Source organism: Zalophus californianus, chromosome 13 (genome assembly GCF_009762305.2).
Source record: "Zalophus californianus isolate mZalCal1 chromosome 13, mZalCal1.pri.v2, whole genome shotgun sequence".
NCBI classification, from domain to species: domain Eukaryota; kingdom Metazoa; phylum Chordata; class Mammalia; order Carnivora; family Otariidae; genus Zalophus; species Zalophus californianus.
This window is the reverse complement of record NC_045607.1, coordinates 4,343,023-4,358,047: the sequence shown is the minus strand read 5'-3', so window position 1 is coordinate 4,358,047 and position 15,025 is coordinate 4,343,023. Positions and strand designations below refer to the sequence as shown.

Sequence of the window (15,025 nt, the reverse complement as noted above, 5' to 3'; positions counted from 1 at the left end):
GGACAACACAGGGAGAGCAGAAAAGTCATATAAATCAGGTGTTCCACCAAGGAAAGGACAGCCCAAAGCATGCAGATTCTCAGGCTCTCCCCACTCCCCTTATCTGGCTTCAAGTCCACGTGTGCCCTCCACAGGCTGCAGTAAAGTAGATGCTGTCTCTTCAGTAGATTTGGACCCAGTTCTATTTGGCCAATGTAGACAGAGCCGCTTCTTACTGTGCTGCTGCTGCTAAGGGTGTGTGATGCCTCAGTGTGTCTCCACGACCCCCCAGCCCCACCTTGTCACATAACTGAGTTTCTTCTCTTCTTTCCCCCAAGAGTGGATCAGGTCATCTACCGCTGCCCCCCTTGGGGAGAGCTCCCCCTGGCCCCAGACGCCCTCCAGTGCAGAAGGTATGGGGGGAGGGTCTGCACGGGCATTAGACCCCCCACCCCCCGCCCCAGACAGCTCCTTAGACCGCGGGCCCCTCCCTCTTTAGTGGAGGTAGCAGGTGGGACTGGGGTGGGAGGGGGCCCATGGGAGCTGGGGGGGCTTGGAGCTCTACCTGTCCCCACCCCAACTCTCACCTTCTTAGAGATGCCCAGTGTGATATCGCCAGGCCGAACCCCCATGAATCCTTCACTCCCCCCAAGGGCTTTGGAGCCAAGTGGAGACTCCGCCCTGATAGCAGGAACCCTGTCCTGCCACTGTCAGCCACAGGACACCGGGGGGCAGAGATGGAGCCCAGAGTCAGTCAGGACTTCTGCAGGAGCTGGGCGGCAGTCAGACTGAGACCGTGGGGCTGGCTATGGGCAGATGAAAGAAGACAGTGCATTCCAGGTGCAGGACCAGCTAGGGCAGAGGCTTGATGGTGGGGTGGCAGTGAGCAGGGCAGGGGGCATCGTACAAGGTACTGATACCTAGCCCGGAGCCTCAGTCTCCCACGGCGGCAGGAGGAGACACACGTGGGCTCGTTGTAGCCAGAGACGGACATGCACAGGAAGCACACAGGGCCTTGTCTGACTCTCCGGGAAGGGAGGTTGTTTCCATCGCAGCTCACCGGCTCCCTGGACATTAGTCCTAATGCCTGCTTGGACAACAACCCCAGCCCCACACCTCGGGCCCCTCCGTGAGCAGTGAGCGGGGTTCTCAGCGCCCTCTGCTGACAGGCACTTCTGGAACTGGACCCACAATTGCTGAGGGTCTCGAGTTGGGTGTCCTCCCTGGTGATGGAGCCTCTGGAACCATCTCTCCCCTGCCCTGGACCGACTAGGGCACCACAGGCTCCCAGAGGGACACCGAGCCCACTCTGCTGCCCGGACAGTGTCATGCTCACTCATAAAGGTGGGGCCAGGCCCCGGTGGGTTCTGACGTGGAAGGCAGGCGCAGTCTGTTCTCGTGGCTCACAACACCGGCAAGCAGGGAATCTGTGAATAGTAAAGGACTCACTTTGGCTGGAGTAGCGGGGGACGCTTCAGAAAGGGAGAAGCCAAAGCCTTGGACGCCAGGTCCATGCTCTGGATTTGATGCTCACGGGAGTTTGGAAGAGGAGAGGGGAGAGCAAAGTGATGTCTGCAATCATTACAAAAAAAAAAAAAAAAATCACTCAGTTTCAGCAAAGCACCTTGCATGCTGTCAGGGGATGCTGGGGTTAGAGAAGTAATTTGGGAGAATTAATCTAGCTGAGTGTGTTAAGTGGTCTCCAAAGGGGGCACCAAAGGCAGGGCAGTTTCTGCATGCTCCTGGATGTGCTGTGTCCCCTCACAACTGAGCAGGTGACAAGACTGCCCCGGAGCATGCCCAGGGCACGGTGGAAGCCTTTGTTGGGCCTTCCCTGGGCCCGGACAGCCCGCTCTGGGCAGCTGGACCATGGCGACAAAGGAGTTTATTTCTCATCTCTCCAAGCTGTGGGCACCTCCGCCACTGCCCTTGCCCCTGCCCCGGCCTCCAAACCTTTCCAGCTCAAGCCCAAATCGGCTCAAGTGGTGCCCATTGAAGAGTTCCAAGGTAAGAGGAAGGCCCCGGGCCGGACCAGCCCCCCTCCAGCACCTCTACCCTCACCTCCGCTGGAAAGCAGTGATGCAGGACGGAGGACCCACGCCTGGCTCAGAAAACCCTCCCGGAGTAGCTGGGTCAAGGTGAAACTGAGCCTCTCTTCCCTCAGTTCTTCCTCCCCAAGGGAGCTGGGAGCAGGTATGAGTCAGAAGCACAGTGGGCAGGCCCGGGGTAGGCAGAGCAGCAACCAGAAATAGCCTGTCCTGGCCCCCCTGGGAGGTGTGGCCCAGGGGGGCTCGTCTCGGTTGGAGCAAGAGCTGGGACACGGAGGTCACTGCCACTACTCCTTGAGACACTTGGATGCCTCACCTTCTCATTGTTCCTGGAGGGACAGGTGAAGGGGGCAGGTCCAGGAGGCCCAAGGTGTGGCATGCCCGCTGTCTCCTCCTGGGCACAGCTCCGAGGCTCGTTTCTCCAAGGTCTCTCATGCCCTTGACCACCAAGGCCTCGTCAATTCCTTCCTCTCCCATCACAAAGGGAGGTTGGGTCCTCTAGAGATACACAGATGGCGTTTCGGGAGGGTGGCCAGCGTCCTTCCTGTTCAAGGGCAGCCACATTGACTTTCCTGTTCAAGGAGATGTTCAGCCCCTTAGGAGGGACACCAAGGGATGGCCGCCTTCGTGGGGGCAGGGAGTGACGCCCCAATGCCTTCAGGATGGCTTCCCTGGCAGTCATGGGACTCGCCCAGTCCCTGGAGCTGGGGCGGGGCGGGGGGGGTGGCTGCAGGGGACAGCGGGACGGCACAGAGACCCCTGTCCTCGGCGTGGAGCCAGAGCCGTGTGCGGGCAGTAAGAGTCAGAAGCCAGGCCAAGACGATCAGGAGGCAAAACGAGATGCCCGGGGCACAAACCCTAAGATGGCATTCATTCTCAGGGTTGTGCAAGAGGAGGCCCTCTGGTGCCAATCAAATTTGCAGAACAGCTCAGACTAATAATAAAAGGTCCAGCAGGTGGGCGTTTTCCTTCCCAGCATCTTCCAAAGCAGCATGTGGAGGAAGCTCCTGGCCCATTCCATCTGCCCAGCACCCGTGCATGCATCTATCCTTCACTGAGTCACGGGGGGTACAGTGGCGAGCGCCATGACCCCAGGCACTGTCCTTCCTGAGTTCACACTGGCCGCATGACCCATCCTCCCTGCATGAATCATTTCCCATCGCCCCGGCATCGCGCAGGCATCCTTCGGAGAGCACGTCACCCTGGCACCCCGCCAGGCAGGGGCTGTCCACTGGCCCTCCCAGGGTTCCTGTCCCCAGGGCCACGTGGGAACTTGGGGGCTGGGCCTACACTGGTCCCCGCTCCGGCTCAAAGGTGGCACGCCTGCCTCCTCCCAGATGGTACAGAAGTGTTGGAGGCCCGTGGCACCTTCCCTGCATGTCCTGGGGCTGGTCTGTCCTCGCCCCGTGCCTCAGTTTCCCCCAATACACGGTGCAGGGGGTGGCAGGAAGGCACAGTCTGCCTTGGCTCACTGACCCGTGGTGTTTCTCACGCTCGGCCGGCCCAGACTGTGAGTGCTATGGCCACTCCAACCGCTGCAGCTACATCGACTTCCTAAACGTGGTGACCTGCGTCAGCTGCAAGCACAACACGCGAGGCCAGCACTGCCAGCACTGCCGTCTGGGCTACTACCGCAACGGCTCCGCCGAGCTGGACGACGAGAACGTGTGCATAGGTGAGGCGCCCGGACTGGGCGCGGGGGCGGGGCTGGGCACGGGCGCCGGGAGCGGGGCGTGGGCGCCGGGGGCGGGGCGCAGTCCGGAGACCCTGGCGTCATCAGGCCCCGGGGAACCCCAGGGGGAATTTCATTTCCGGGGCCCATTTCAGCTGGGCGTCTCGAAGGACAGAATCTTCTGGAATCTGCTCTATTAATAACCTCCCCCTTCGGTCATCCCCACAGACGCTGGGAATTCAGAGCCACTAGTTAGAGTCAAAGACTGGTTCTAGAGCTTGCTGTGTGGCTCAGTTTCCCCACTTGTAAAATGGGGAAGTGGATTAGATCAAAGGTTTTCAACTCCTTTTTTGTGGCTGAAGCTTTTCTTCCAGTGAAGTTCTTCTAATGCTTTATAAGCAGAGGCCCAGCTTGTAAGACCCAGTGGGCACTCGGACTGGCTTTGGGGTAGAGAAGCAATCCGGGGGGACCCTGGACCCGGGCCGGAGCTGGCCATCCCGAAAGGCCAAACCCATGGCCTCGGCCAACACCCACCAGCCTGGAAGGGCTGCCCACCACCCCTGCCTCTGTCTCCGGTGGAGGTCAAAGCTCAGCCCTAGGGTGCCCAACCCCCTTGGCACCCCACTGCCCATCCTCCACCCACCAGGTCAGCTCTGACTTCACAGAGGAGGGGCTGCCCACAAGGCTGCAGCTGTCCGTCTGATCACGGCATCGGCCTTCAGATAATTCCATCAACTCTAAAGTGAACCAAACAGAACTGTGCTGCCCATGTCACACCAGCTAGCTGCAGGGACAGGGTGGGGCCTCCGGATCCGAGTAGAGGCATTCCCCCCTCCCAATATTCTTCTTCTTTCCTTGCCTCTCTCTGCCTCCTAACCTGGGCCCAGCTCTGGGCTCCAAGGAGTCCCAGAGTGGGGACACTTGCCCCCTCCCACAGAGCAGAGGCCCCAGGAAACCAGCTGGGAAGGGGTTAGGGAGAAGCTGGAGGCTTCTGGGCTGCTCCTCCACCCGCCCTGGAGAGGAGATGCAGTTGTGGACTACTGCCCCACCCTCCGCCCAGATGCCCCGCCTCTGATGAAGCTCCTACCAGCTGTCAATAATCTTACAGCCCTTTGGAGCTGGGAAGGATCCGCGCTGCCTCCAGTTACACAGACCGAGACTGAGGTCCAGAGAGGGGTTGGGGCGGCCCTAGGCCACAGAGCGCCGGGGCCAGGGAGAGGGAGGGGGTAATGGATGCTAGAGAACCAAGACAGTACAGTCTTCCCTCGATATGTGGACCCTCGGGCAGCCGTGGGCTCACGTGGACATGGTGTGGGGTGCATCACCGGGGGATTGCGGGGAGCCTGCTGGATGGATGCGGGGCCGGGCGGTGTGGGGGTCCGTGCAGAGGATGCCCACAGGCCGCCCTGACCGCACGCCCTGCACGTGTCCGTCCAGAGTGTAACTGCAACCAGATCGGCTCCGTGCACGACCGGTGCAACGAGACCGGCTTCTGCGAGTGCCGCGAGGGCGCAGCGGGACCCAAGTGCGACGACTGCCTCCCCACGCACTATTGGCGCCAGGGCTGCTACCGTGAGTGCGCGCCCGGCGGGCGGAGCCTGCTGCTGCGGGGCGGGGCACGGGGCGGGGGCTGGCGCCGCCAGAGGCGGGCCTGGGGTCGTGGGTGGAGCGACGGGCGGGCGAGGGGGCGGGGCCGGGACTGTGGGCGGGGACAGGCGCCGCCAGAGGCGGGGCTTTGGGTCGTGGGTGGAGCCAGGGGCGGGATCCGGGGCGGTGGGCGGGGCCTGATGCGACAGGAATTTAGGGCTGGTGCCAGGTGGGAACCAGGAGGCGGCGGATCTGGGGGTTGGTTGAGAAGGGAGCTGGAGGCAAAGGTGGAGCTGGCGGTTGGTGGGATTTGGCTGACGAGGGCAGGTTTGCGGAGAAGGAGGATGGGGGGAGGAAGGGAGGCTGTCCGAGGAAATGATGGCCTGGCGAGACAGAAAGGACGAGTGGTCGCTAGCCTCTGGAGGAGGGTGGAAGGGCGCTCCAGGCACATGGACTAGCAGGTGCAAAGCTCCAGAGAAGAGAGAGCAGGTGCGTCCCCAACGCCAGTGGGCCGGGAGCGGGGAGAGCCAGGGGCAGTGGCGGGAAAAAAGACAGGGGCCAGGTCTCGCCCGGCCACTGTCCCCATCCACGCAGGGGCGTTTCGCACCAAGTGCGCCCTGAGCCTCCAGCATCCCTCGGTCCGTCTCAGTCGCAGAAGCTCCAGCGAGGGGGGTGGACTGGGCCACCGCCCGCGTTAACTGCCCCTCCGCCCTGCAGCCAACGTGTGCGACGACGATCAGCTGCTCTGCCAGAACGGCGGCACCTGCGTGCAGAACCAGCGCTGCGCCTGCCCGAGCGGCTACACAGGCGTGCGCTGCGAGCAGCCCCGCTGTGACCCCGCCGCTGAGGACGGCGGCCTGGACTGCGACCGCGCGCCCGGGGCCGCCCCGCGCCCCGCCACCCTGCTCGGCTGCCTGCTGCTGCTGGGGCTGGCCGCCCGCCTGGGCTGCTGAGCGCGGCCCGGAGGACCCTGCGCCCGGGGGCCCGGGGGGCTCGGGGGTTCGGGGGTTCGGGGGCCGGCGTCCGAGGCCGGGCGGCGAGAAGGGTGCGGCCCGAGCTGCTCCCAGGTGCTACTCAGCAGAGTCCTCCCGCCTCCTCCCGCCGCGGTCCGTGGCCCCCGCCCCCGCCCCGGCACTGCCCTCCGCCGCCGCAGGGGGCGCTGTGCGGCTCTGGCCCCAGCAGCCTGCGATTTGGGTCTTAGTTTTTCTTTTGTATTACCCGCCGTCCCCCCACCTTTTTTTTTTTTTTTTTTTTGCTGGCGGTGAGACGGGGGCTGGGGAGAAACGCCGCTCACCTCAACACCTCCAGGTCCCGTCTCCCAACACACACACACACACACACACACACGCACGCACGCGACTGTCAAGGACACCCCCTGCACCTGTCCCTGGCTTACCACCGGCCTGCGGACCCGGAGGTCCAGTTGCCTACAACTCTCCTTTCTTTGTTTTCCTTTGCGACCCACCGGACTCCGTGAGGCCTGGTGACCAAGGAACTCACCGTCTGGGGGAGGGAGTTGGGAAGGAGGGTTGGGAGGGCTGGAAACTGTTTTGTAGAGAACTATTTTTGTTTGTACTAACCGTCCCCTAGAAGGAGGACATGAGCCGCTACAGGTGGTTGATGGTGTATTATCCGACGGAGTGAGTAAAGAGTCAACGGAGTAAAGAGTCTGCTCACTGCTGCCTCCGGGGCCTGTTTTCTGTGTTCATTTACACCCCGCGGGTTTGGAGTTTAAAGAGGAGCCCACAAAGTAGCCTTGGAGGAACTTTCACCGGTGAGGGCCACCACTTCCCCAGGTCTGTGAGTGAGATTGGGCAGCCCTCCTCCTGGCAGGTGTGATTAGCAGAGCCCTCTAAGCCCTTGGTAGGGGGTACCCACATGTTAGCAGCCTCCCCAGACTGTTGCCTCCCTCCTGTCTCTTAAAAAAAAGAAAATGCAAAGTTTATTGGCACTTTTCCTCAGCTGTCCTTGAATTTAAAAGCACATGGTGGACACTGGTATCATTGCTGAGAGGTCCAAGGGAACTGACTGGTGATTTATAAATCGGGACGGATGTGTCTCTCAGACCTGGGGGACCCCCAGCCTCGGGCCCAGTGTCTGGAATCCCTAGATGGAATGCACAGCCCACCACCCTCTCCTTCTCCTTTCCCTCCCAAAGATCACACCGGGGGTGGCCAAGGAGACCCAGGGGCAGCCTGGGAGTTGCGAGAGGACACTCTGAAGAATGGGGTCTATCAGCTGAGGCCCCGTGCCATGGGAGGGTCCCCCGCGTCTCTCCTGCCCTTGGGTACTCATATTTCCCCCCACCACCACCACTTACTCTGGAAGGTCCAGGTTTCTCCCAAAGATTCTCAGCCCCATGGGTCAGTTCTGGCTCCTAGCTGCTCCTACGGCCCCCACCTGCGGTTACCTCCTGGCACCTGCAGCCACTCTTTCCAGACTGGGGAGTTTAGACCTGCCTCCCCCACCCTCAAATCCCCAAAGCAAGGCTAAGACCCAGGTCAACAGAACTTGGCCTTGAGGACGAGATTACAATACAGCACGGGAAGAGGGAAGCTACAACTGGATATGAAACAGGATTCAAGGCTTGTCAAGGCCAAAGGCCAACCCTGCTGGCCTCTCTCAGTTCCCATCCCCAGCACCAGGTTGCAGGGGTCAGCTCCCAACCCCTAAAGGAAGTGCATTCCATCAGGCCCCCAGTGGCTTCTTCACATTCCTCCTTACCAGCAGAACCCCAGTGAAAGTAAGACACCCTGGGGGGCTCCCTGTATATAAGAGTGGGCATGTGACATAGTTCTGGCCACTGAAATCTAAGCAGGAGTGATGGATGGGGCTTCTAGAAAGTTCCTTAAAAGCCCCTCCCCTCCCTACTCCCCACCCAGCTTTAGTTGGCCCGGTTTGGGGCCCTGGCCCTGCTCTCTTGCCCCTCCCCCTGGTGCTCAGGCAGCAGAAGTGAGGGAGGGGCCATCTGGCAACCCTGGGTGTGAGGGTGTCCTTCTCAGGATGGTGGAGCTGAGGAACTAGCAGAGCCAAGCACACCAGGCCTGCTTGCCAACCTCTGCACTTCTTCATGTGTGAAAAAAAAATCAATCCTGATGTGATTAAAACACTGGAATTGGGGTTTTCTGTTTCACGCAGACTTACCAGTTCCTAAGCTATTGGCTCTCCCCACCCAGCATCTGGGTCCCCCCGCCCCCCGAGTCCACTGAGGCCAGAGAGACTGACACCCTCCCTCTCTCGGCTGCAGCCGCCCTCCCCCCCCCAACACTGCCCACGACGAGGACAAGGGATTGCAGCATTAGGCCCTGGTGTCCAGGCCTTGCTGTCTCAAGCCACCTCTTTCCCGCAGGGGAGCTGCCTCTCCCTTCAGCTGAGTGTGGACCCACCGCTAGACAAACAGTACCTGCTGGCTGCAATTTGTAAACAATGGTCGCCTCCTCCTCCTCCTCCTCCTCCCAGTGTTAAAATACAAAGGCACCGCAGTAAGATACCCCCAAACACACAGACACACACACACACACACGTGCACACACGTGCACACACAGCCCTTTGGTCTGGTTCCCTCATAAGAAGCAGATACTGAGACAGGGGTTCGGGCGTGCATTTGCTGAAGTAGTGAGGGAATTGGGATGGGGGGGTGTGGGGAAGGCCCAGCACCGACGTCCTCCGTCAGCCTGGTCCACTGTGGGGGCTCTGGAGCATAAACCACATCGTGAGGCAAGGGGCAGCTTCCAATCAGGCAGTCAGTGGCCTCATGCTGCCTTGGGGGGCTGCAGTCAGTCCCCCAGTACAGAAAGTGGGTGGCCGTGAGCTGTGACTATGCCAACACAACACTGGGGGGGGTGCTCCCATAAAGGGGCTCTGGGCCGGGCACCAACAACTCTGCACACACGCACACACACTCTCCCCTTTGTGTCGCCCTGGGTGTGTCTCTGGAAGGGTCCTGAGGGGTCTAAGAGGAAAGGGGCCTCTGTGGGCAGTGCTCTGTCCTCCCAGAACTCTCTCAGCCAGACCAGCGCTGTGTCAGCTCTCCTGGGGCTGGTCTGAGTGAGGGCTGGGAGGTGGACGGCATCATCAATCAGAGCGGCAGCCCCAGTCCCTGAGGACACCACTCAGACCCTGACCTTGGCTGGAGGCTGGAGGGAGAGTTGCCTGAGGCCATTTGGAAAACTCTGACATTTTCCAGGCGGGGGGGGGGGGGGGGGGGGGGGGGGGAGAAAACAAGGTGAGCCGGACCCAAAGTCATAGCCCAGCCTCTCTTAAATACTGCATCCTGTCCCCGACCGAGATCGGGTTCTGACACCTGCTTCTGAGAGGTAAAGAGGCCCAGGTCCCCATTCCCCAGCTTGGATAACGGCCGGCCATCAGGTGCCGTGCGCAAGTGAATGCTAGTCTTCAGCCTCCGACAGGTTTCTCAACCTCGGGGCCTTTGCCATGAGGGCTGGAGACTTCTGGGAGGGCGGCGGGACGCTGAGCCTGGCACCTGGGAGGTTTAGCAGCATCCCCGGCCTTGGGCAGCTAGATGCCAGTAGCACCTCCTTCTCTGGGGTGAAAACCAAAAGTGCCTCTGGGCATTGCAGACTGGGGGCAGAACCGGCCCAGGTTGAGAACACTGCCCTAGGCAGAAGGGACTACCATACCCATTTTACAGAAGGGGATGAGGAGGTCCACCAAGGGAGGCTAGGAGAGAAGTAACTGGCCTGAAGTCACACTTGCTAAGCCCAGGGGCAGGAGCTGAGTGCAGTCAGCCTGACTCCAGAGCCCAGTGTTGAACCCAGGGCTACTGCAGCCTAGGCAGCCCCAGGCAGCGGGGCATCTGCCCGGGGTGGGAGGGGGTTGGGGGGCCCTCCTGCCTGCTTTGCCTTCCATCCCTGCGCCCCATGCAACCCCTATAGCAGACTCTACAGCAGGCAGAGCAAGGAGCCCTGGGGAGCTGGGCTTCATCCGAATAGCTCTGCTGTCAAGGGAAATGTCTTCCCACCCGCCCCTCCGAGGCAGCCTCGCCTCGCCCCCTGCCCCCACCTGCCCCCTCTAAATAAGCAGGACTGCTGTGTTAGCGTTTCTGGCCTCCCCTGCCATGCGTCACACTTAGGAGGCATTTATGGGAGCCGAGGGAACAGCCCTCGGCCTCTCCAGGCAGGCCTGGGTGGGCAGGGCTCAGAGGGGGCTCACCCCATGCCTGCACCCCTGCCCTGGGCCCCACACTTCTGGCTAGGCCAGTCTCCCCCAGTCCCAGAGGGACCCCAGCCCATCTCAGCACATCTCAGGCCAGAAGAGTTCGGGGCAAAGGCCCAGGGAAGCAAAGCTTTACTTGTTTATTTTTCCTTTGCAAAACACAAATCAGACTGTAGGGAAGTTAGCAAATACAAAGAAGCAAAATAATAATAATTTTAAAATTGAAATCACCCACAATCCTCCGTTCAGAGCTAATAACAGTTAATATTTTCTGATATACAGTTCTAGTACTTTTCCATAAAGCAAACCCACAGATAATTTGGGCCGGCATTTGTTAAGCCCAGTAGTAAGCATCGTGGTCAGGCTTGACATCCTTATTTCGAGAATCCCAGCAAGGAAGCTGGGAAGTGGGCTTTATCGGTGTAGCCACCTTACTTACGTAAGGCTGACAACTCTGAGCCTCCAAGAGTGTCCTGCTCAGAGAGCTTAGGCCCAGCACAAAACCCAGCTCCGGGGTGACTTAAGCAGAAGAGATTATTTGAAGGCACATGTCAGGGGAGCTAGATGTACAAAGCCGGGGCTGTATGCAGCCCCCGGTGGCCCAGAGGGGCCCCCCCCCACCCCACCCCTGGCCCAGATGCTGCCGGGGGTGCTGCCCTCGCCCCAGGCCTGCCTCCTGCTGGGTCCTCACCAGGTATGCACAGCCTTGTGTCCAGCATTTCCCACCCCACTGAGGGAGATGGTCTCCCTTCCCCAGCCAGAGAAAGGGCACAAAGAAACAATGACTACTCAGCACAGAGAGGGAGGGCAAGCCGCCCAGAGTCACACAGCCAGGAAGCAGCAGGATCCCGGATGCAAATCCAGGCTCTCCGGTGCAGAACCTAGCTTTTCACACTGACCTGCACACTGCCACCTTTTCCCTCTATTTTATTTTTTAAAACAATAGTGGCCTCATCTTATATAAACCCGCCTTATAAAATTTAGCAATATGTCCTGAATATCAAAGAGGGTCTTTTGCAACGAAAAAGAAATGCAAAAGCACGTCCTTTTCATTCTTTGCTTCCACCCACTGCCCTCCTCCCCACCCAGAACCCGCACTCCTCCGGGGGCAACAGGACTCCAGCTCCTTATTACAGGAGCGACTCCCTGCCAGGCCCACGTGCCCCTCCGACAGGAAAGGGTCTGACCGTAACAATGCCACAGAAAGAATACATCACCACCTATGTTCTTGCCAAAAATATTTAACCTGACTCTAATTGCAAGGAAACAATCAGACAAATCTAGACTACGGGGCATTCCCTAAGCTACCTGGCCTTTACTTGTCAAAAATGTCCATATCATGACAGACCCAAAAGAAAATGTAAAAAGGAGTGGAACATTTTACAGGCTGAAGAGACAGGGCAACTAAATGCAATGTGTGATCCTTGATTGGATCCAGAATTAAAGTCTTTTTAAAAAATACAGCAATAAAGGACATTTTAGGATAACTGCAGAAATTTGAACACAAATTAGATAATTATATCCAATTTCGGTAACAGTATTGTTATGTTTTAAAAAGTCCTTATTCCTTGAAACTGTGTTCTCTAGTATCTAGAAGTGAGGTATCATGATTATCACAAGACACTTGGAAATTGTTCCGTGAAAACCAAAAGCAGAGACAGATGGATGAACAGAACAAGAAAGTGTAACGTGGTAAGGTGTCGAGAACTGGTGAATCCAGGTACTTTAGGTCTTCACTGAATTTAAAGTCTTCACTGCACTAATTTAACTTTCCTTTACATTTAAAAATTTCGGGACAAAAAATTGGATGAAAACGATAAAAATTTTAAAATAAACTCGTTAATAGCGCTAAGACAAATCAGTGGCATTTGTGAGAAGCGGGGAATATAATTGTATCCCTTCCTCATGCCATACATAAAAATAAACTCAAGAGGTTAAAAGCAAAGTAGCGCTTTCGAAACCTTTGGGAGATTGGTAAATTCAACCACACTGCAATAAAAATCTTCTATACCATAAAAGACACCAGGAAAAAAGCACAAGCCATGACCGAGACAAGATACTGGAAATACATGAAAGAGATAACAGATTAACATTGGAAATATATTAAGAATTTCTAAAAAAAAAAAAAAAAATCAAGGGAGAAGATAAACAGCCCAAGAGAACAATGAGCAAAGGATGAGAGCCAGCAAATCCTGGATGAGGAACAAAAATGGTCAACAAACCTAAGAGAAGATCAACCTGGTGGTAATCTAGGAAATACAAATTTTACCCCTAACAGATTAGCAAAGAAGCTTTTTAAAATGTCTGGTAACACCTTGTGTTTGTGAGGATGTGGGGCAATGAGATTTCACATATACTGCTGCTGGGAATATAAATCAGCATATGATTTAGTCTAACGTGCTTTTGCCTGGCAATTCCTCTCCTCGGTATACATCCTAGAGAAAATCCAGCGCAAGGGACAAGAACATCTGTACAGGAGTGATCACCGAAGTATTGAATAGTGAGTGATAAATGGAAACAATCCAGATGCACTGCACAGGAGGCTAGATATGGGGCTTGCGGTGCGGTCCCGCACTGGGATAGCATCCAGAGGTGACATTGGGTAACTGGGAGAGGGCCCCTCAGCCACAGCCCTACTGACATTTTGGACTGGACCATTCTGCTGCGGGGGGGCGGGGTGGTTGTCTTTGTGCACGGCCAGATGTTGCGCAGCACCCTTGGCTTGCGATAGATGCTAGCAGTGCCCACTCCCAAATTGCAACAACTGTCCCCCAACCTGAGAACCCCTAAATTAGAGCTATATGCATCACCATGGATAAATCCTAAAATACAATGTTGAGTGGCAAATTCGAATCACAGAAGGAGAGATGCAGTATCACAGCCTTCATAAAAACACTAAAACATACAAAATAAATGCATCTCCATTCTCCAGATGAGACTCAGAGAGGCGGGGCAAGTTGCCCGAAGTCCCCAGCTAGAGCCAGAGAGTGGGGCCGGAAGTCCTGTTGCAACCTGCGTTTGTGCCATTCAAATAAGTTAGCCCCTAAGTTTATATACTGGATTTTCTTCGTGCACATTGGCGCATCTTGCCTGAGTAAGCAATGCATCCACTGCCGGCAACAACGTTGCTAGACGCCTTTCTACCTGTGGGGACATTGGCAGAGGCCCTTGTCCATAAGGGGCCCCAGGTCAAACTGGCTTTGAGAGCAACAGATGTAGATGGGCAATCCTCACACCTTTCCCCCGAGACCAGGGTACAAGTAACATTTATCGTTGCGCACTACCGCGAAGGGGTTGGATATCTGAAAGAAAACCTGCTCCCCTACCTGCGAGCTCCTTCCGGCTCTGCCCTGCTCTTTGCCTCTTGCTCTGCGTGCGCAGAGGCTGCAGGATGGCAGCGCTGGTCACTGTCCCCACCGCTTCCCCGGAGCCAGGGCGGAGCCGGGGGACAGATCTCGAGGCAGGCCCAGGGAGCTGGGAGCGGGCCGAGAGCGCCGCCCTGGCCGGTGGCGAGTTCCGTCACATTCCGGCAGCCGGCGCGCACCTGGCACGTGCACCTGGCACGCTCACCTGGCACTGCGGGGGACCCCCATTGTCCCAGGCGCGGCGCCCAGGCGGCCTGCTCCTGGGTGGGGAGGGCGGCTGGTGTGCCCTGTTGCGCAGCTGCCCCTCTGGCCATTCATGCCACGAGCCCCTGCAGCGCCCCCCGCACTGGGGGTCCGGGGTGGGAAGGCCAGGAGGCCTGGTGGCTGTGGCCGCGGCCACGGGGGAGCCCAGGAGTTCCGGGGCCGCTGAGCACCTGCGGAGGGCGGCCACGGCCCCGGAGCCCACCGCGAGGACGTGGCTCACTCAGCACGAGGAAGATTTGCGAACACAGCCTTTCCCGCAGGCTCCAGGGCAAATGCCGTTTGTAAGACAGAATGACCGAAAGAACTGGTGTTACCTTTAAAATACAATTAGTTTTATTACAAAAATACTTCACACTCACTGTACAACAAATGGAAAAATGAAAAAACCACCACCACCATATAGAGAATAAACTTGCATTTACTCCCTGGACTAGTCAGGGCACAGAGGATTTCTAGGGCAGTGGAACCACCCCGTAAAAGGCTGGGAATGCCTAGGGGGGGTCATCACACGATCATCCAGACCGATGGAATGCACCCGAGTGAACCCTAACGCAAACCACGGACTCACTGACTGCAGCAAATGTACCCTCCGGAGAGGGCTGGAGGCAGCGGGGAGGCTGGTGTGTGGGGCGGAGGATCTTTGGAAAATCTCCGTACCTCCCTCTCCCTTTGATGTGAACCTAAAATGCTCTATAAGATAAAACCTATTTTAAAAACCCCAACTACCTAGCCCTTGTTAAACATACTGGCAAATGTCCTTTTAGGCTTTTTTCCCCCCTTATTAAAAAATTCTGTGTGCTGTATGTACACAGAGAGAGAGAGAAGAAAAATATAACCACCCCTTACCACAATATTGTGAATCCTTTCCAGGTCAAGAAAAACGATTGAAAACTATACTGGGGGTCTGTCGCTGTGCCCCGGAGGTGCCATCATTA

The 15,025-nt window shown here is 57.5% G+C and overlaps 1 protein-coding gene across 4 annotated transcripts in view; it reads left to right on the top strand.

The window, feature by feature from the left end:
• The window catches only part of NTNG2 (netrin G2), a 67,186-nt gene extending 60,791 nt beyond the window's left edge, over window positions 1-6,395 (top strand). The window contains exons 8-12 of one of the 4 annotated variants that reach the window (XM_027616986.2): window positions 318-392; window positions 1,885-1,986; window positions 3,535-3,702; window positions 5,137-5,271; window positions 6,004-6,395. In XM_027616986.2, coding sequence (XP_027472787.2) covers window positions 318-392; window positions 1,885-1,986; window positions 3,535-3,702; window positions 5,137-5,271; window positions 6,004-6,239 — 716 coding nt within the window. In that variant the 3' untranslated portion in view covers window positions 6,240-6,395. The remainder of the gene's footprint in view (window positions 1-317; window positions 393-1,884; window positions 1,987-3,534; window positions 3,703-5,136; window positions 5,272-6,003) is intronic. The other 3 variants (XM_027616987.2, XM_027616988.2, XM_027616989.1) reach the window with 3 other exon arrangements.
• Window positions 6,396-15,025: the final 8,630 nt, after the last annotated feature.